Here is a 20,719-nt window from a genome sequence, read left to right as displayed (position 1 = left end):
GATATAAATATACCAATATATAATTTTATTTTATAAAAAAAAAAATCTCACTCCCTCTACTGACATAGTTTTGCATTATTAACAAGAATCGCAAAAAAAATAAAATATTTGAATATCATGATAAAGTACATGTTTGTATGCTGCAAGCAAAGTTTCCTACGAGAGATGCATTTTTTATCAGCATCATCGCTCAAACTATAAAAAATAATAAAAAATGCGAGATTTGTTAGTTTTATTTTATCAGAGCGTCGATCGTCATATTTTTTCAGCAGGAGAAGGATGCTAACTGAATGATAAAGTTTCACTTGCATTCCTGCTTTTGTATTCCGAAAGGTGCTGCAACGCTCACACGATGCATTTAAAAAAAAAACTTTTTGACTACCTTGCATAATGAGCAACCCAAATTCATACAAAAATATACAAGTGAATGACACGCGAGGCAAATACATCAACAGGAAATGCAAGTTTACCATTATAAATAAATTTTATTTTATTTTATTTATGTTTACTTGTCAATTAGAACGACGTACATAACAAAGTGTGTCTAATTGCATTTCAAATTTGTTCGTGTGCAAGCAAGTTCAAGGTGATGCAGCATTTTAAACATACATTCATTAAAAGAAACATTTTTTTAATAAAATAAAACCAGAAATGAGAGATCATCGTCAATGTCCACAACAGGGCCGGAAAAAAATTTCGACCTAAATTTGAATTAAGAAAATTTTAACATTTTTTTTGAATATTTATTTTTTACAAAACACTCAGATTTAAGCTTAAGTTAAATAATAAAAAATGTTTAAAAATCAGTGAATTCCTGAATGATTACTATTTTGTTATTTTTTTTTAAATATTAAAATATATTTTGATAATTAAAATTTTTAATTTCACTTAATTTTATTTAATTTAATTTTGATCAAATGTAATTTATTTTTTTTTATTTTTTAAGTAATAACTCACAAGGTCAAAAAATAAAATTTAATTTTTTTGAAAATTTTAAATGTTCACTAAATAATATTTTTTTTCTTATTTTGAATCTTTTCAACTTAATTTAACTTAACGTGACCTAAACTTCAACTTAAAAGAAAAATCAATTAAATTTAGGATTTTGCTTCTTTTATGGGAAAATAAATTATTAAAATTCTTAAAAATTACAAAAAATTCAACAAAAAAAAAATAAATTTGATAATATTCTGACTTCATTTAATTTAATTTTTAAGTTAAAAGACTTAAATTGACTTAACTTAACTTATTCTTCAGTTTAGCTAAAAAGTCACTAAGTTTCTGTTAAGAAAAATAAAACATTTAATTTTTTGAAAATTTTAAAAAATATGTTAGGAATTAAAATTTTTTATTTTGACTTATTTCGACTTAATTTAACTTAACCTGACTTAAACTTTAACTTAACATACAAATAAGTAAATTTTGCATTTTTGACTCTTTATGGAGGAAAAAAAAAATTCTTAAAAATAATTAAAAAATAAAAAAAAATAATAATTTTTGACCTGATGTGACTTAACGTGTCTTGGCTTAAGTAAAATTAATAAATTAGTTTTAAAAGTTTTTTCGACCCTGCATCACACAATTAACATGCCTCGATATTTATGTAGTTGATGCCACATAAATATTATAAAATTTTATTGCTTAATGGATAAAAAAATAATAAAAAAATATGGCTTTGTCTCTAAAAAGATGTAATTTTTACGACTTTTACATGAGAAAAGCAATTAAAAATTCTCTCTTCTGTCAATGGTGAGAGACAATAAATGACATTTTTCCTCAGACAGTCAATTTCCTGGGCGTATCGAAGAGAAAAAATTCATCACTTGACTCCAGATCAAGCGATTTTGCCATTAGCGACGCGCTAGACGATAACAAGCGAAAAATCCTTTTGCGAGAAAAAAAAATTTACATTATTTTTTTATTACTATTACATGCCCTTAAACTAAACTATATTAAATATTTGTTCGGCTTACGGTAGTGCAAATCCACCTCTCTCCGACACTTTGCATTCTTGAGAAAGAAGAATACGATATTAAATTACAAGTATTTTATTACACTTATTTATCATGTTGTTGCAGTTTTTTTTTTTTGTTCAAGTCATGAATGAACGCTTCCATTCTCGTGCATCGCAATTAAAAATTTTAAGCAAATCAGCGAAAAAAACCGCATTTCTTCGAGGAAATCGTTAATTAGTCGTCAATAAAATTGAAATTAGACCTCATTTTCGGTGGAAAAGGGTTCGGTTGATTGTCTTTCAAGCAACCTCTAGACATTTCAGACAAACAGCCGAAAAATTAATTGTTTTAATGAACAAAGACGAAACATAAGGTGAGGTCTCATTTGACATAAATCATAAATTTTATAATTTTAATTGTTTATTTTTTCAAAAATATTTTTGGGTTTTTAGCCAAATTCGTGACTCGTGACTATTGTTTAATTATAAAACGAAAGAATTATTGTTTAAATATTTATAAAATCTTTAAATCACTCGTGACAGCTAATTGTCTCGCGAGATTTTTATTCCGCAAATAATTGTTTGGTCATAAGATCAAACATAAATTTCAATCAATTTCCGATGATGAATGGCACCCTCTGAGCTACAAAAACCCCTCGAACCGGCAGAGAAATTGCCATAAACCGCTTAGATGACAAATTATCGTACAATTACTTGCTTACAACGATCGTAGATGATAAATTTATTCAAATTAACTTTATCCTCTTCTCGTCTCGTCGTTCGTTTCGTTTTGTTACGGAACGTATCATGTTTGCTTATCAGTCAAGTATGAAATGCTCAAGAGCTTAGATACAAAAGGTAAATCCATACTTTACGACGATGATTTGCTTTCATTATTTTCTAGTTGATTAAGCTAGTAAATAATAATGAAGTAAATGTTGTAAGTTATTAGAAACGGAAAAGGTGCCTCTCTGGCATGAACTCTCTTGTGTGACGAACGATCATGTTTTACAGAGAGACACTCGAGTGTGTCATAATATTTGCATGGGATTGATAGGGAAATGATCTGGAATGTACTGGAGACGCGGAAAACTGGTTTCGTGCTGGAATGGATGGAATTTTTTTAAATTTTTATTTAAAAAAAATTTTTTTTTTAATTTAAAAAAATAAAATTAAAAATTTCCAAAAAATTTTCCAAATCATCGATTTTTAAATTTTATTTAATTTTCTATTTAAAATTTTTAATATTTTAATTTAAATATTTTTTTTCACTGAAATTTTATATAAAAAATTTTTTTTTTGTTAATTTTTTTTTATTTTATTTTATTTTATTTTATTTTATATTTTTATTTATTTATTTATTTTATTTATTTATTTTTTTTTTTAATTTTTTCAAAATTTTTTAATCTTAGTTTAAATAAAAAATTAAGAAAATTTTTAAGTTTTTAAATTTATTTTATTTTAATTAATTCTTTAATTTAATTTAATTAATTATTTTTAAAAATTTTTATTATTGTTTTATTTTATTCAAAATGTAAATAAATAAAAAATGAATTAAATTAATTAAAATGTCTTCCTGACAAAAAAAAAACAAATTAATTTTTACTTTTTTTTTTAACAATTTTCGCAAGAAAAAAAATCATCTAAAGTTTTAGAGTTAAAAAAAATAAAAATTTTCTTAAGTAAAATTTTTCTTTCTATTGAATTTCTTGGTAAAAAAAATAGTTTCAATGGAAATAACTTGAAATCAATGTTCCGTGTGGCATCATCAAACTTCTAATAAATAAAAAATTCCAACAATGCAATAAATTAACTTCAAAACTGCACTTTAGAACATCGTTCCAAAGCCGCACCAATAAATACTTTGACATTATGTCGACAACTAAAGTACAACAAAATAATTGACGTCGATGATGAAGGCGGAGGCAAAACATAATTCCAGTATTTTTTACATGCAACGATGCAGCGTCGACAGAAAAAAAAGTTAAAAAGCGTTTAATTTATTTAATTGCTGCACGACAGAAAAAAAGTGCTGTGAAAAAAAATTCAAATGAAGAAGCGTGCCTCTTTTCACTCAAGTGTTGACACAAAGTCACTGAAGCGTGTTTGTTTGGTCGTCATGTCATGTCAACTAACTGTAATCTTCACTCTTTTTTTCAAACGAATAATGGACAAATAATTGAAAGTCAATTTAACGAACGATGATTCATGTCCTGCAATTTTGACTTTTTTTTGTAGGTTTCATTCAACTTTTTTAAATTAAAATTTTATTGCAGATAAATTAATTTTTTTAATTGATGATGATGCGATCTTTTAACGAAATTTGCTGTATCAAAACGTTTTTTGTTAATAAAAATTTATTTTTTTCTTTTGCAGAAAATGCGTCAATTCCAGAAAACACTTGAAGACTTGGGATCCCGCGTCGCATCTGCCGAAACGACAATCCAATCGTGGCAAGCGCCACAAACTGCCTCTGACGCTGTTGACCAAATGCAACATTTACAGAGGTTACGTGACAAAATGACGACCGCAGGCGCCCTCCTCGATGACTGTAACGAGCAACAGGCATTCTTTACAGCGAATCACGTGCTCGTTCCGAATCAGTGTCTCGCGAAATTGGAAGATTTGAATACAAGGTAAGACGAATTTTTAAAATTTTTTGATCAAATATTTAAAAAAAATTAATTTTTTAGAATGAAATTACTTCAAATCGCCATGGATGAACGACACAAAGTGCTCGTGGCAACGGGCGGCAGCGCAATCAGCCAAAGCATGTCCGAGAGTGGAAGATCTTCGCAAACAGGCACTGGCACAATTGGACCCGTGCCGAATTTGTCAGTCAGCGTGAAGCCACCGTGGGAACGGGCAACGACACCGGCAAATGTGCCTTACTACATCAAGTGAGTATAAAAAATTTACAAAAAAATTGATAGAACTTGAATTTAAATGAATTTTATGTTCAAAATTAAAAAAAAAATTTTTTTTTGGGTTAGAGAAAAAAAAATTATTGTTCAATTATTTTAAAATAAAAAGTATTTTTATTTGATTTTTTTTTTTCTAAAAATAATGATTTAAAAAAATAAAATAAATTTAATTCAATAAATTTTTTAAATTAAATAAATAAATTTTATTTTTAATTTTATTTTTTTTATTTTTATTTTTTATTTATTTTTTTATTTTATTTTATTTTTTTTTTTTTTTTTGATAAAATAATAATTTTCTTTATATAAATTATTTCTTTGTTTTTTTTTTATAAAATTTAATTTTTTAGATTTAAATTAATTGATTAAAATAATTAAAAATTATAAATAAAATTTTATTAAATTATTATTAAAATTATTATTATTAAATTATAAATAAAAATAATTAAATATTTTAAAGAAGAAATTTATTATAAATTCGCATTTTAAAAAAAATTATCATTAAGAGAACAAAAATTCCTTTAAAAATTATGTGACAACTTCAACATAAAAATTAAATAAAATCAACCTTTAACTCTAATTTAACCGAAAATTCACTAAAAACAACTAAAAAATCGATCCTTTTGGTTTGAAAATTTGATTTTTTTTGTCCTCCTTTTTTTTTTGATTCAAAAAAAAAATTTAAACAAATTTGTAGCAACTTTTTTTTAAAAACTCGCGTGATTCCCTTTAATTAAGAGATTAACCTTCATCCCATATCATTCCACGTTACATTTTAATTAAATCCCTCTAATTTACATATAAGGACTGGACTTGAAAGTGAAACCCGTTAATTAATTTTTTTTTATATTTTTTTTTTCACCAGCCACGAACACGAAAACACCCATTGGGACCATCCAGAAATGATTGAATTGATGAAGTCGTTGTGTGAGTTGAACGAAGTCCGATTCTCGGCCTACCGAACAGCCATGAAACTGAGAACTGTTCAAAAACGCTTAGGTAAGAATTGATTTTTGGTCATTTTATTGATATTTTTTTCTAATGAGAGTCTCGTTTTTCAGCATTTGATCGGGTTTCAATGAACACAGCTATCGAATCGTTCGATCGTCATGGCTTGCGGGCACAAAATGATAAATTGATCGATATCCCGGACATGACGACGGTGCTGCATTCGTTATATGTCACCATTGATAATATCGATTTGCCACTCATGCTTGACTTAACAATCAATTGGATACTGAATGTGTACGATTCGCAGCGAACGGGTCAGATTCGCGTGCTGAGCTTCAAAGTCGGCTTAATTATTTTGTGCAAGGGACATTTGGATGAGAAATATCGTTTTCTTTTCCGACTAATTGCTGATCCCGATGGCAAAGTTGATCAGCGAAAGCTTGGATTGTTGTTGCACGATTGCATTCAAGTTCCGCGTCAATTGGGAGAAGTGGCGGCTTTTGGTGGTTCCAACATTGAACCGTCTGTGCGTTCCTGTTTTGAGCGAGCTGGCGGCTTAAATGCCAATGGCGAGTTACTGGAAAGCTCCATTGAGGCACAACACTTCCTCGGATGGTTGCAACACGAGCCCCAAAGTTTAGTTTGGTTGCCGGTATTGCATCGCCTCGCAGCGGCCGAACAAGCGAAACATCAAGCCAAATGCAACATTTGCAAGGAATACCCGATAATTGGGTTCCGTTATCGTTGCTTGAAGTGCTTCAACTTTGACATGTGTCAAAAGTGCTTCTTCCTCGGACGCAATGCCAAAAATCACAAACTAAGTCATCCGATGCACGAATATTGCACCACGACGACATCCACGGAAGATGTTCGCGATTTTACTCGCGCACTCCGAAACAAATTCAAAAGTCGCAAATATTTCAAGAAACATCCCAGAGTCGGATATTTGCCGGTGCAGAGTGTCTTGGAAGGTGATGCTCTCGAAAGTCCCGCTCCGAGTCCCCAGCATTCGACACATACGTTGCAGAGTGACATGCATTCGCGATTGGAAATGTATGCGTCGCGTTTGGCGCAAGTCGAGTATGGGGGCACCCGAAGCAATTCGACGCCCGATAGCGACGAGGAACATCATTTGATTGCGCAATACTGCCAGTCACTGCCGAGCAATGGACCAAAATCACCGATACAGGTAATGGCGGCGATGGATGCCGAACAAAAGGAAGAGCTGGAAGCGATCATCAAAGACTTGGAGGAGGAAAATAACGCGCTGCAAGCCGAATACGAACGACTCAAGTCGAAACAAACGCCCTCGACAACGCCCGATGCCGAGTCGCAAATGTCGGGAGGACCGGTAAGTTACTCGATTTTTTCGATAAAAATTAATTTTTAATCGAATTTTATTTGAATTTTAGGACATGATAGCCGAAGCGAAACTCCTGAGACAACACAAAGGACGTCTCGAAGCGAGAATGCAAATTTTGGAAGACCACAACAGACAACTTGAAGCACAACTCCAAAGATTACGGCAACTCCTTGACGAGGTAAGTCCTTTTTTTTGGGCTATTAAATTTAATTATTTGACTTTTTAAAGATTTTGATGAGAGAAGATTCAAAAAAAATTAATTTATTTTATTTTTGCAGAACATTAAATATTTTATTTTACGATATTTTCAAATTTTTAATTAAAAAAATAAGAAAATGTAGTTGAAATTTATAAAAAATTATTTTCAATTTTAATTTTAAAAAAATAATTTTAAAATTAATTTCAAAAATATAAAATTAAATTTTAAAATTTTAAATTTAGTTTAAATAAAATAAAAATTTAAAATTAAAATTATTTAATTTTAAAATTTTCTAAATCAATCAAAAACTTTTTAAAATGTCAAAAAAATTACTTTTTTACTGAATTTTAGTTTTTAATCCCAAGTCGAACTTAAATAATTAAATATTTTCATATGAAATTTTTTTAATTAAATTCTTTTTTTTTAGCCATCTTCCAACAAAGCATCGACTCTCCAAACGCGATCCGTGACAGCATCGCAGTTGAACACCGAGTCTCCTGCTAAATTGCAACAAAATGGTCATTACGACCAAAATTCGAGTGAGTATCTTAAAAATTAAACATTTTCCCCGAAAAACCTTCCATATTTTGTAAAGTCCCGCGTCATATTCAACCATTTTTTTCCGTAAATTTCTCTTTTATGTCTTGCTTTTCGTACGAAAAAAAAATCAGTAAACAATAAACAAGCAGCAGAAAATAATCAAAATAATGCAGGACAATCGACACATTTAAATAACATTGCTGGTAACGGTAGTAACGGTAACGGCATTGGTGTTGGTACTAATAACATAGGTTATGGTCTACAAAATAACGGCGATACACGGCCACCACCTCCGCCGCATTCAAGTCTTCTGCACATGGCCGGTAAATTTCATTCAGATTTGTTGTGAAAAGTTTTTTTTTTGTTATTTTGGTTTAAAAGTTTTGTGCTTTCTTATCATTTAATGTTGTGGTATCAACTTTTCTTTTGTTAAATTTTTGTTTGAAAAGGGTTCAAAAATTTTTCTTGCTTTTACTATAATATTTCGCATTTTTTGTTGTCAGTAGATTCTTTTATTTTTGATGTTGTTTATTTCTTTCTCTCATTTTTTGCTTTTTTTCGCTTTTATCTCTAATATTTTCTTAAAAACTATTTAAACTTAAAAATTAACTTTAACGATTTTTCTTTGACATGCTTTCTAATTTCTAAAACTGGAAACAGGCCGAATGTAAATAGATAATTTATAAAAAAAAATATTTATAAGGTAAGATTTTTGATGCTGCATGAAAATGTGAACTAACAATATTTAGAAAAAAATATAAAAAATAAAATAAAATAAATTAAAATAATTTTCTATAAAATAAAAAATTAACAAAAATTAAAAAAAAATATTTTTTTCATAAAATTAAAATTTTTTAACATTTTTTTAAAATATTATTTTTTTTAATAATAGGTGACTTAAACAAAGCCGTCGAAGAATTGGTCACAGTAATTACAGAACAGGAACTTGAGCAACACAGCAATGGACTCGATGATATTCTGGACAAGTAAAGCAATGTTAATATAAATTGAAAGCAACTTTCAATTAAAAAATTATTTTTTTAAATTATTTCAAACAAAAATAAATAAATGTTTTCCAACAAACACCTTAAATTAAAAATGAAACAAAAAAAACTTAAAAAGAAATCCTTAAAAATCCATTAAAATTTATGATTTTTTTCATATTTAATTTTTTTTACAAATGTATGATTTATATTTTTATTTTGTAGCTAATAATATTATATTATACTATGTTATTATAGATATGGGTTATACTTACTATTAAAAATTATTATTATTACTCTTAATTAATTAACGATTAAATTTATTAATTATTAAAATACAGAAATAAAATTCAGTTCTTCCATGATTAAAAATTGTTGTTTTATTATTTTTTCCTTTTTTTTAATTTTTGCTTCATTTTTTTATTTTCAAATTATTCAACAAATGCACAAAAAAAATAACTGACCAAAGACGACTTCGTACTCACAGTAAAACAATCATATCATCGATGTTTAAAAATAAAACAAATCATGTAAATGTTTATTAATAATAAAAAAAAAGTTGTTATTTATACAAAAAACGAAAATTTGTGAGCACAGTCTGAATTTTGATTGTGCGTGTTGGTCCGAAACCAACTTTCAACCCACTTTTTATCTACTTTTGCTATAGAAAAATATTGAAAACAGAACTTTTTCTACACACTTGTACATATCGGACTCTATTCATATCTGAATCTCACACTAGAAGCTTATCTCTCATAACTTTTTCATATCTTTCTAAAAAAAAATAAAATTAAACTTTTCTATCACAAGAAATTATTCCACCTACTTAAAGTAATATGAACCATGTTTATTTGTAAAATAATAAAAAATGAACCAAAATTTTAATTTAACAAAAAAATAACACCTCTTGAAGACCTTCTCTTAATGAAAACTACTCTTAGGTAGAAAAATAATCTAAACGAATTTACTGCAAAGAATAAATTTAAAAATTTGTAGAAAATAGAATTTGATGTAGAAAAATTAAAAAAAAATATCGAAATCAAGGAATTTTTCATCAGAACATTCATAGACATCATCAAGTAGGGTTTATATAGAAAAGTTTGTAGTGATAAAAAATATTTAAGAAAAAAATGAAGAATATGGACATATCCATAAATTATGAAAAAAAATTAAAAGTATTGTCAGTCAAAAAAAAAAAATCAATAAAAAAAGAGAAATGAAGACAGAAACTTTGTAAAGAAATTGATTGAGTGAATCTTTGATATAAATATTAAGAAAACTACTAAAAAATGTATTAAAAAACAGTAAAAACTACGCTTATTAACTATATGAATAAATTAAATATTTCATGAAAATAGAAAAAAGTAGACGATTAAAGCTTTTATCAAAAAACTTTTTTTAGCACATTTTTCTCACAAGTTTATTTATCATTTTATCGCAAAAAAATAACTTTCATACCATCGAAAACTTTTAAAAAAAATTCTTCCAAGCAAAATTCGTAGATAAAAAAATTCATTCTCGAAAGTAAATAATTCGTAGATCATCATTCTTGTAAAAGACAACAAAAAAACAGGTGAAAAATATTCTTAGTGAATTTTAAGAGAAAAAAATTAATTCGACAGATAAATAATTAATTATTATTTGTTTGTAGACTAGACAATTTCATAATATCAAAAAAATAAAATATGAGTAGAAAAGAACTTAAAATCAAGAGAATTCCTAATGAAGGCAAAATTATTATCGGAAATAATTATGAACATAGATAAACATGAAAAAATTAACAAAAAAAATGGAGATAAGTCAATAAAGCAGAAAATATTCAATCGTAAATATTAAAAAAATGAGTTTTTATTTGAATTTTCAGCAGTTTTGGTAAGTAAATTAGTTTTTTCAACAAAAAACAATTCATTTTATTTCAGATCCTAAAACATTTTTAGATATTAGTCGAAAATTTTAAAATAAATATAAATAATATTTTTGTGCTTTTTTATTTATTTATTTTTTTATTGAAATTTTGCGAAAAAAAAATTGAATACTTTTCATTAAAATTTTCTCTGAGAAAAAAAATAATTTTGAGAAAAAAATTTAAATCATTTTCTAAAATTATTTTAAAAAATCATAAAATTAAATTTTAAAAATTAATTTTTAAAATTTTAAAATTAATAAATGTTGTTCAAATTAAAAAAAAATAAATAAAAACCAGTTGAAAAAACACGAAAATATAAAAAATTAATAAAAATTATAGGCATTTTTACCAACTTTACCTTCAAAAAATAATAATAATATATTTTCCAGTTTTTTTTAAATGTAGGATGAATTGTAGGATGAAAAATTCAAAGCTTTTATTAAAAAAATATATTATTTAAAATTTTTGTTTTTTTTTATTATTTTTAAATTTATTGTTATATTTCTTTATTTTATATTAATTAAACATAATTTGATATTCTTTGTATTAATTTAAGGAATAAATGATTTTCTTTTTTTTTAATTTAATAAAATATTTTTTTTAAATTAAATTACAGGCTAAGATTATGGCTTTGGTTTATTGCATCAATTGATAATTTTAAATACATATTTAAAGAAATGCCCAATTTTTGTTTCGAAAACAAGAAAAAAAATGGACACGAATGTACAGAATTTCACTAAATTAAAATAGATTTTAATTGGAAATGCTTTTAAGAAAAAAAATTAAAAAAAATGTCAATAAAGGAATTCATATTTCACAAATTGGATAAAACCGCAATCGATGTATTCGATTTAATATTCGTTTCTTCTTGGTCACCGCAGCTGTCGGTTAGTCATTTCTTCATATATCCGTTTGGATTGTTGCTCTGCCATCTCCAGGCATCGACGCACATTTCTTTCAATCCCAATTTTGCGCGCCATCCGAGTTCTTTTGCTGCCAACGTTGGATCGGCATAGGCACTTGCAATGTCTCCCGGTCGTCTTGCTGCTAATTCATATTTAATTTCTTTCCCAGACGCTTCCGAGAATGCTTTTACGACATCCAACACGGAATACCCGTTTCCGGTTCCGAGATTGTACGCGACAAAACCCTGAATTTCACCACGTCCGAGTTTATCCAAGGCATTCAAATGACCTTGAGCCAAATCCACGATATGAATATAATCACGTACTCCCGTGCCATCGGGCGTATTGTAGTCCGTGCCAAAAACTTGCAAACACTTGCGACGCCCGACCGCCACTTGACAAATGTACGGCATGAGATTATTCGGGATTCCGTTGGGATCTTCGCCAATTTTTCCCGATGGATGGGCGCCAACTGGATTAAAATATCGCAACGACACGACATGCCACTTGTTGTCTGCCGCACAAATATCCTTCAAAATCTCCTCGGTGAAGAATTTGGTCTTGCCATAGGGATTTGTGCATCCGCCCGTGGGATGATCTTCGGTTATTGGAAGAAATTGTGGATCGCCGTAGACCGTGGCACTCGAACTGTAGACGAGATTGTAGCAATTCGCTTCTTTCATGACTTCGAGCAAGATATTTGTGCCGGTGATGTTGTTCTGATAATATTGCAGGGGGATTTGACATGACTCGCCAACGGCTTTCAGGGCGGCAAAGTGCCCGACGCAGTCGATTTTGTGCTGAAACGAGAGAAAAAAACAAAAAAAATCAGTCATTGACATCAATTAACAGTGACAGTCGATTGTCAGCTTATCGAGCACTTTTACGATAAGTCGTAATTAATTTCCGATAGATAACAAGGTTTATTGTTGTCGTCATTCTCGTTTCTAATAAAAACTTGTTCAACAATTGCAACTAAAAATTGCATAACGTTCCCGAAAATCGACTCCGGAAATATTTCAACTCAACTCAAAACCGGAAGTCTAAGGGTTTTATATAAAAAGTCCCTTCACTGACGAAAAAATTATCAAATTTCATTTAAATTCGGAACAATCAACATCGAAAAACAAAAAAAAATGAAACTCGTAAGTTACTTTGTCATTAAAACTAAACCTTCAATCAACTAAATTCCCCGTTTTTTCAAATATTTAGACAATTGTTGTGTTATTTGCTTGCGTAGCTGTCGCTCTCGGTCGTCAAGTCGTGCCAATTTTAACGCAAGAAGAAGTTCGTGACGATTTCGGGCAATTTTCGTTGAGATATGCGACGGGAAATGGCATCGCCAGAACCGAACAAGGTTCCTTTAAGAGAACTGCCGATGGACGGGCGATTCTTGTGCAACGAGTAAGTCTTATCTTTGAGAAATTGTTTTGTTTATAAAATGCATCATCGGAATAATAACAAAAAATTAAATTGATAAGTGCGAATTACGAACTAATTGTGATATAATTCAAGGGCAAAAGAGACGAAAGGCGGGATTCTTTGTCTAAAAATATTAAAAAATTTTGCCGTTCTCAAAAACTTAAAATTTAAAAATTTTTGAAAGCAAAAAAGTTTTCAAATGGATTTTTATTTTTTTATTTTAAGTAAAAATTTTGAAAATTATTGCAAAAAATTTGATATTTTAAAACGATTTTAATAAAAATCAAACATAAGTTCCAATTTTATTAAAAAACAACAAAAAATTATAAATATGAATTTTAAAAGATTTTTTTTTTAATTATTAAAAATAAATATTTCATTCATAAATTTCAATATTATATCAAAAAATTTTAAATTAAAAAATTATTTTTTTTTTTTCATAAAATTTTTTAACTAAAATTTTTTTTTCTAATTTATTTTTAAAATTTTTATGGAAAAAATATTAATTATGGATTAAAAAAAATAATTAAAAATTTAATCAATTTTTAATTTTTTTTTAAATTAAATTTATTTGATTTTTTTAATTTATATTTTTAATTTGATTTAAATTAAATTAAATTGCAGTCGTTATTAATTGAAATACGACAATTTAAAAAAAAATCTTTAGAAAACTGAAAATCTTTCGAAAATGCTAAAATGCCATAAAAATCGATAATTTTTGCCAGAGTATTACGATTTTATGAACTTTTTTAACACACCAGATAAAAAAATTTCTGAACTTGAAAATTCTTATCTAAATTGATGTTATTTTTAGTCAGTAGACAAAACTTTTCTTGCATGTTCGTGATTACACTCAAAACATCACGATAACGCACGTTTTCACAAAAAATAAATAAAATGCATTCTTTTCTCAACAGGGAGCTTATTCCTACATCGGAGACGACGGCATCACCTACACCGTAAACTACATCGCCGACGAAAACGGCTTCCAAGTCGTCGGAGATCATCTCCCACAACCAGTTATCGCCTAAAAACATCAACTTACCTTCTTAAAAACCTCACTCAATGCCTCCTTATCTCGTATGTCAACATTGTAGAACAACACCGACTTGCCCGTGATGTCTTGCACACGTTTCAGCGCTTCCGGCATCTTGACGCCATCCTCGCAATACGCATTATGCAAATTGTCCAAGCAGATAACGGAATGTCCGGCATTCAGCAGTTCGAGTACGGTGTGTGACCCGATGTATCCTGCGCCACCAGACACGAGAACAGTCAAAGGCATCTCTTCGTAATTTTTTGTTAGTTACAAAATAAATTATTTTTTTTTCTTAACTAAATGAATTTTTCCACGTCCGCAAACTTTGTGATAGATTTCTTTAGAACGTATCTCTCTCTTCGTTGGAACGCAAGTCAGAACTAAGTGATAAATGCAAAGCGCGACGCTTATAACACACAAAACTTGCTACGACAGAGTAAAAAAGTTCTTATCAATGACGTGGATTCGAGAGGGTTTTTTTTTTTTGTTATTCACAGCATCTGGCTTTGGGGACGATTTTTAACACAATTTTCGCTAATTTTGCACATTAAAACTTACAATTTAGCTAATTATATCTTAAAAATAAATACTGTAGAGTTATCGTGAAAATTCGTGCGAGTTTTCGTCATTTTCCGATGGTAAACAAACCGCTGTCAAATAATTTCGAAAATTGAAAATGGAATTTCGTGCGGTGACCTGATGTTCGAATTTCGAAAATGCAAAATATCAACTGAAAATAACATGTTTAGCTGTTTTCGGTGATTTTTTTTATTAATTTAAAATTAAATTTAATTAAAAATTTCTTCTAATAAAATTATTTTTTAGTTATTTCATTCATTTTTATTATTTAGAGCTATAAGTCACCGTGAAATTCGAATTTGAAATTTAAAATTAAAAGACGTTAGTTCCATTCTGCGCTTTTTTGTGTGCAATATTAAGGCGAATAAATTTTACTATTTTATTTTTGGTCGCCTAATTTTTTATGTTATTTTTTAACGAGGAAATTTTATATTTATAAAATTAAATTAATTAAATTTTTGAATTAAAATAATTAAAAAAAAAAATTAAATTTAATTAAATAAAATAAATTATTAAATAAAAAAGGAAAATAAATTTTTAAAAATAATTTTAAAAAAAATATTGAACAATTTAAAATTAAAATAAGAAATTTATTTAATTTTGCGTTAAACTGAGTTTTATTTCAAGTTAATAAAACTAACTTTAAATTTGATGAATTTTAAAATGATGAAATTAAAATATTATATATTTTTTTTTAATTTAATTTTGATCAAATTTTTTGCTATAATTTTAATATTTTTTAAAAAAAAATTTATTTTATTTTTTTTAATTAATGATTTTTACGATAACAAAAATTGTTTTAATTATTTTTTTTTCAATAAAAATAGAGGGGAATAACACAAAATGAAAAAATTTATTTTATCGGCCTAATGCGCTTTTCTGTAACCTTGAAAATATTTATTTTGTTTATGTTTGCGAGTCGAATCATGAAACTTGTTGCTGGCTAAGTAAAGAATTTTATCACTTCTAACAAAAATATCTAAATAAAAATTAGCTCAAACTTTAGTCAGCACAGTAATTGTCAACAAGAAACACGTAAGTAATATCTTTTAGCCCTAAAATTGTCCTTAATTCGATTTTTTTTATTCTTATTAGAATATTGGAATGTCCGGAGATTCGATTCCTGTATGGACAATAACAGATGACGTGGACTCAAATGATATGGAAATTTTTTCAGAAAGTGAATATTCATCAGGAAACTTAACTGCATCCCAAAATTCAAATTATTCGATTTTAAGTGATGATGAAATTGCGGGACCTTCAAGTGAACCTTCTTCGAAAAAAATTAAAACAAAAGAAAATCAGCAAGTCGTTGAATCATTTCCGTTTATACGGTCCGTGAAATCCATAAAAACCATCAAAGTTTTTCCTGGAATCAAACCGAAAGTTGATCCTGTCATCAAAAGCGAAGTTAATATCGAATTCTGGAAAAAAAGTGATCGAAAAGTTTATGCCTTACCCAAAGCTGGAACTAGCAAAAGTGATGCCAAAAACAATTTAACAGCGTCAAAAACATATCCTGTCTTCCAAATGGAGGAATTTGCTCCTCTTTGTCATAGATATTTTATTGAAACATTTACGCCAAGCAACAAAACCTTTTTAGCGGCCATCAGCAAGGAGCACAAACTCCTGGAAAACGATTTGCCGCCGGGAATTTTCGTAAAAACGTTCGAAAATCGTCTGGATCTCATCAGTGCCTTAATTGAAGGACCCATCGACACTCCGTACGAAGGTTGTTTGTTCATGTTCGATATTCAGTTGCACAAAGAACATCCGAAAAAGCCTCCAAAAGTGCATTACTGGTCATTTTGCGAAAACAAGTTGAACCCAAATTTATACACAAACGGCATGGTTTGTCTTTCGTTGCTTGGAACCTGGATCGGAAAGTCAAAAACTGAACAATGGACTGAAAATAGCACAATTTATCAGTTATTAATTTCAATTCAATCGTTAATTCTGGTGCCAGAACCATTTTTTAACGAACCAGGATTTGAAGGGGTGCCACATTGCTACAGTTTATCAGCAACATACAACAGCGATACACTTTTATGGGTACTTCAGTCGATGACAAATCACATTGAACAGCCACCAGCAATGTTTAGAAAGCAAATTCTTGATTATTATCGGGCAACAGGAATCGCTACACATCAAAAATTATGTTCTTACCTTAAATGCGTACCTCCGTTTCCGTTATATCTTTGGAGTGACCTGTCAATGTATAAAAGGGCTCTGGAGAGTTTTGAAAGTGCAGTAAAAAAATTAAAAAGTAAATCATAAAAACCAAATAAAAGTGAAAAGAATTAAATTCAATCAAAGAAAGTTTAAATTTCAGATAAATGAAATTTTAATGATAGTATTTTAATGTTTGTAAGAGTTTTAATGAGAAAAGTATTATGATGAATAAATAGAATTTTAGCACCAAATTGACATTTTTGATCATCGCTGAAAAAAAAAATTAAAATTTTTCAAGTAAAATAAATCTTTTTATATTTTACAGATTTTGTCTAATTTTTTTAATTATTTTTTTTTTTTTATTATTAAACCTTTAGGCCGCTCCAAATTTTTTTCTATGTTTTTGTCCCCTGCCCCATTTCAAATGCCAAAAATCCAATATGGCAAAAAAAAAAGTTAAAAATTTTATCAAAATTTACCATTTTTTGGTCTTTTTTAATTTTTTATTTTTTTTTCAAAAATTTTTAAAATATTTTAGATTTTCAAGAATTTTTGTATTGAAAAACGAAATTTAACATGAATTTTCTTCTATAAAAATATTTAAAAAAAAATTTTTTTTTTCAAAATTTTTTTTCATGAAATTTTTTTGTCTGAATTTTTAACTTGAAATCAATTAAGACCAATTTTAAAATATTAAATCTTAATGTAAATATCTAAAAATAATAAAACTAAATATTTAGTTATTTTACTAAAATATTCAAATTTTGAACGGCCTTATTATTTAAAAAAAAATCAGACAAAATCTTTATTAATAATTTTTATTTTTTGATTTTTTAAAAAAATTGATCAAAATTTAATAAAATAATTTCAAAAAATTCCATATTTTCATATGAATTTTCGGCTATTTTTTTTTATTTTTTTAAACCAATTTTTGTATTTTTTCTATTTTTTTTAATTTGTCAGGTAATTCCTAAACGAAACTATCAAGTCTTTACTACTTATTTACTTTTGATTAAAAAATTTAATGGAGACGCATGATACTGAACTTAAAATTTAAAAAAAATCATTAAAAAATTCTAATAATTTTATGTGTGACATTAAAATAAATATTATTATTTTTTTTTTATTTTTAATTTTTGTATCGATAACCTTAACTCCACATTCTTAAATAAAGTCACCGTACGATTCAAATTTTACTGCATTTCAAATAAAAATTACGTTCGTAATCACTTTTGCACTTTCTTTGTGTACGAAAATGCGCTTTCGCTTATCAATCATCATTGAAACGTAATTTTTGTTTACAAGTCGTTGAGCGGCACGTTTTGTTGTGAAATTTTTAACATTTCTGACGCAAAAATATTAATAAAAATTTGTCAAAATAATTCAATTATTCCCAAAAAGTTGACCAGAAATACGTGAGTAATTTAATTTTCCACAGAAACTAAACTTTTCTCTTAATTCCTGACTTTTTGCTCTTCACAGAATTCGGCAATGGCAGGCAAATCGAGTCCCGTGTTGACAATCGACCTCACAGATGACGATGTGGAGTCACTTGGGGTGGAAATTTGGTCAGAAAGCGGATATGCCACGGGAAATTCAACTGCGCACCAACATTCTAGTCACTCGATTTCACACAATGATGAAATTCCGGGAACATCAAGTGCATCTGCGCCAATGAATTCCACGATGGTGGGCGATTTCGAGTTTGAAAGTGAGGAGTACCTGAAATTACTGCAAAAGATGCAAGATGATTTTAACAAGGAATTCGAGGAAATGGACGACGATGTTCTTTTTGTTGACACACCAGCTCCTTTGCCGGTCGTAGAGCCTGTTCCAGTGACAAAAGTCGAAAAACCTTCAACATCAAGAGCTCATACCAGCATTCCCAGTACCAGCAAAAGTGACGCAAATAACAATTTATCAGCGCCAAAAACGTTCCAAATGATCGACGTCGCTCCAGCTTGTCAAAAATATTTTTATTCTCCGTTTACGCCAACAAACAAAACCTTTTTAGCGGCCATCGGCAAGGAACACAAACTCCTGGAAAACGATTTGCCGCCGGGAATTTTCGTTAAAACGTTCGAAAATCGTCTGGATCTCATCAGTGCCTTAATTGAAGGACCCGTCGACACTCCGTACGAAGGTTGTTTGTTCATGTTCGACATTCAGTTGCACAAAGAACATCCGAAAAAGCCTCCAAAAGTGCATTATTGGTCATTTTGCCGCACAAAATTAAACCCAAATTTGTACACAACGGGCATCGTTTGTCTTTCGCTACTTGGTACCTGGGCCGGGCAGTCGAGTGTCGAACGATGGAGCACCAACAGCACCATTTACCAACTTTTGATCTCAATTCAGGGTTTAATACTCGTACCGGAGCCATATTACAACGAGCCAGCTTACCACAGTGCACGTCTTACCGGCGCCTTTAAAGATGCATCAAAACTCTACAACAGCAAAACACTTTTATTGGTCCTCCAGTCGATGACGAACCAAATTAACAATCCACCGGCAATGTTTCGCGACAAAATCCTCGAGTATTATCGAACCACAGCAAAGGCTACATTTAAGAAATTAATTCGGCAAAACGCTAAGGAGTCGTCATTCCCAATAGATATGTCGAAACATAAAAACGAGTATCAAATAGCTCTGAAGGTTCTTGAGCTGGCAATTAGGAAAAAATTGGGAGTTAACGTCTACGAAACTTGAAATCGATTACAAAAAAAATAATGTTCCTTTTATGCAAATAATTTAATGTTTTTTTACTGTTTAATAAATAAAATTTAATACGTGTTCAAAAATGACCAATTTCAAGCTTAAAATTGAATAAATATTCATTCTAAAGATGATTTCTGATCATATTGGGTCGATATTTGGCGAAACAAAAAAATCAGAGTTTGGAGGTTCAAACTCTGATTTTTTTGCAAGTCATTTTTTGACCAGTTTTAAGCCTAAAATTGAATAAATATTCATTCTAAAGATGATTTCTGATCATATTGGGTCGATATTTGGTGAAACAAAAAAATCAGAGTTTGGAGGTTCAAACTCTGATTTTTTTACAAGTCATTTTTTGACCAGTTTTAAGCCTAAAATTGAATAAATATGCATTCTAAAGATGATTTCTGATCATATTGGGTCGATATTTGGCGAAACAAAAAAATCAGAGTTTGATTTTTTTACAAGAGGTTCAAACTAAAGATGATTTCTGATTTTTTTTCAGAGTTTAGAGGTTCAAACTCTGCAAGTCATTTTTTGACCAGTTTTAAGCCTAAAATTGTCATTTAAAGATGATTTCTGATCATATTGGGTCGATATTTAAAATTGTTCAAACTCTGATTTTTTTGCAAGTCATTTTTTGACCAGTTTTAAGCCTAAAATTGAATTCATTTTAAAGATGATTTCTGATCATATTGGGTCGATATTTGGCGAAACAAAAAAATCAGAGTTTGGAGGTTCAAACTCTGATTTTTTTGCAAGTCATTTTTTGACCAGTTTTAAGCCTAAAATTGAATAAATATGCATTCTAAAGATGATTTCTGATCATATTGGGTCGATATTTGGGAAACAAAAAAATCGATATTTGGCGAAACAAAAAAATATTCATTCTAAAGATGATTTCTGTACATATTGGGTCGATATTTGGCGAAACAAAAAAATCAGAGTTTGGAGGTTCAAACTCTGATTTTTTTTGCAAGTCATTTTTTGACCAGTTTTAAGCCTAAAATTGAATAAATATGCATTCTAAAGATGATTTCTGATCATATTGGGTCGATATTTGGCGAAAC

At 28.7% G+C, this 20,719-nt stretch overlaps 5 protein-coding genes across 9 annotated transcripts in view; 4 read left to right on the top strand and 1 right to left on the bottom strand.

The window, feature by feature from the left end:
• Positions 1 to 9,180, top strand: part of LOC134831791 (dystrophin, isoforms A/C/F/G/H) — a 204,789-nt gene extending 195,609 nt beyond the window's left edge. For 3 of the 5 annotated variants that reach the window (XM_063845641.1, XM_063845617.1, XM_063845608.1), the window contains 8 exons: positions 4,331 to 4,590; positions 4,648 to 4,854; positions 5,741 to 5,874; positions 5,937 to 7,177; positions 7,239 to 7,367; positions 7,816 to 7,927; positions 8,060 to 8,251; positions 8,821 to 9,180. In XM_063845641.1, coding sequence (XP_063701711.1) covers positions 4,331 to 4,590; positions 4,648 to 4,854; positions 5,741 to 5,874; positions 5,937 to 7,177; positions 7,239 to 7,367; positions 7,816 to 7,927; positions 8,060 to 8,251; positions 8,821 to 8,918 — 2,373 coding nt within the window. In that variant the 3' untranslated portion in view covers positions 8,919 to 9,180. Of the gene's footprint in view, positions 1 to 4,330; positions 4,591 to 4,647; positions 4,855 to 5,740; positions 5,875 to 5,936; positions 7,178 to 7,238; positions 7,368 to 7,815; positions 7,928 to 8,059; positions 8,252 to 8,588; positions 8,632 to 8,820 lie in introns of all 5 variants that reach the window. The other 2 variants (XM_063845633.1, XM_063845624.1) reach the window with 2 other exon arrangements.
• A 2,426-nt stretch (positions 9,181 to 11,606) lies between these two features.
• On the bottom strand, positions 11,607 to 14,819 carry LOC134838103 (UDP-glucose 4-epimerase). The gene is made up of 2 exons (XM_063853560.1): positions 14,190 to 14,819; positions 11,607 to 12,522 (listed from the first exon to the last, which is right to left on the bottom strand). Exons 1-2 carry the CDS (start codon positions 14,427 to 14,429, stop codon positions 11,710 to 11,712), a joined length of 1,053 nt encoding a protein of 350 aa, XP_063709630.1. The 5' UTR covers positions 14,430 to 14,819; the 3' UTR covers positions 11,607 to 11,709.
• Positions 12,637 to 14,196, top strand: LOC134838104 (endocuticle structural glycoprotein ABD-5-like). Its single transcript, XM_063853561.1, has 3 exons — positions 12,637 to 12,867; positions 12,935 to 13,126; positions 14,062 to 14,196. The coding sequence occupies exons 1-3, from the start codon at positions 12,859 to 12,861 to the stop codon at positions 14,173 to 14,175; spliced, it is 315 nt and encodes a 104-aa protein (XP_063709631.1). The 5' UTR covers positions 12,637 to 12,858; the 3' UTR covers positions 14,176 to 14,196.
• An 861-nt stretch (positions 14,820 to 15,680) lies between the features above and the next one.
• LOC134837086 ((E3-independent) E2 ubiquitin-conjugating enzyme UBE2O-like) lies at positions 15,681 to 17,249 on the top strand. The gene is made up of 2 exons (XM_063852400.1): positions 15,681 to 15,797; positions 15,858 to 17,249. The coding sequence occupies exon 2, from the start codon at positions 15,867 to 15,869 to the stop codon at positions 17,037 to 17,039; it is 1,173 nt and encodes a 390-aa protein (XP_063708470.1). The 5' UTR covers positions 15,681 to 15,797; positions 15,858 to 15,866; the 3' UTR covers positions 17,040 to 17,249.
• Positions 17,250 to 18,223: 974 nt separating this feature from the next.
• LOC134836818 ((E3-independent) E2 ubiquitin-conjugating enzyme-like) lies at positions 18,224 to 19,733 on the top strand. The gene is made up of 2 exons (XM_063852052.1): positions 18,224 to 18,349; positions 18,417 to 19,733. Exon 2 carries the CDS (start codon positions 18,426 to 18,428, stop codon positions 19,641 to 19,643), a length of 1,218 nt encoding a protein of 405 aa, XP_063708122.1. The 5' UTR covers positions 18,224 to 18,349; positions 18,417 to 18,425; the 3' UTR covers positions 19,644 to 19,733.
• The last annotated feature ends 986 nt before the right edge of the window (positions 19,734 to 20,719 follow it).

This window comes from Culicoides brevitarsis, chromosome 1 (assembly GCF_036172545.1).
Source record: "Culicoides brevitarsis isolate CSIRO-B50_1 chromosome 1, AGI_CSIRO_Cbre_v1, whole genome shotgun sequence".
NCBI classification, from domain to species: Eukaryota; Metazoa; Arthropoda; class Insecta; order Diptera; family Ceratopogonidae; genus Culicoides; species Culicoides brevitarsis.
Note: the sequence above shows the minus strand (reverse complement) of the source record. Positions and strands in the feature narration are given on the sequence as shown.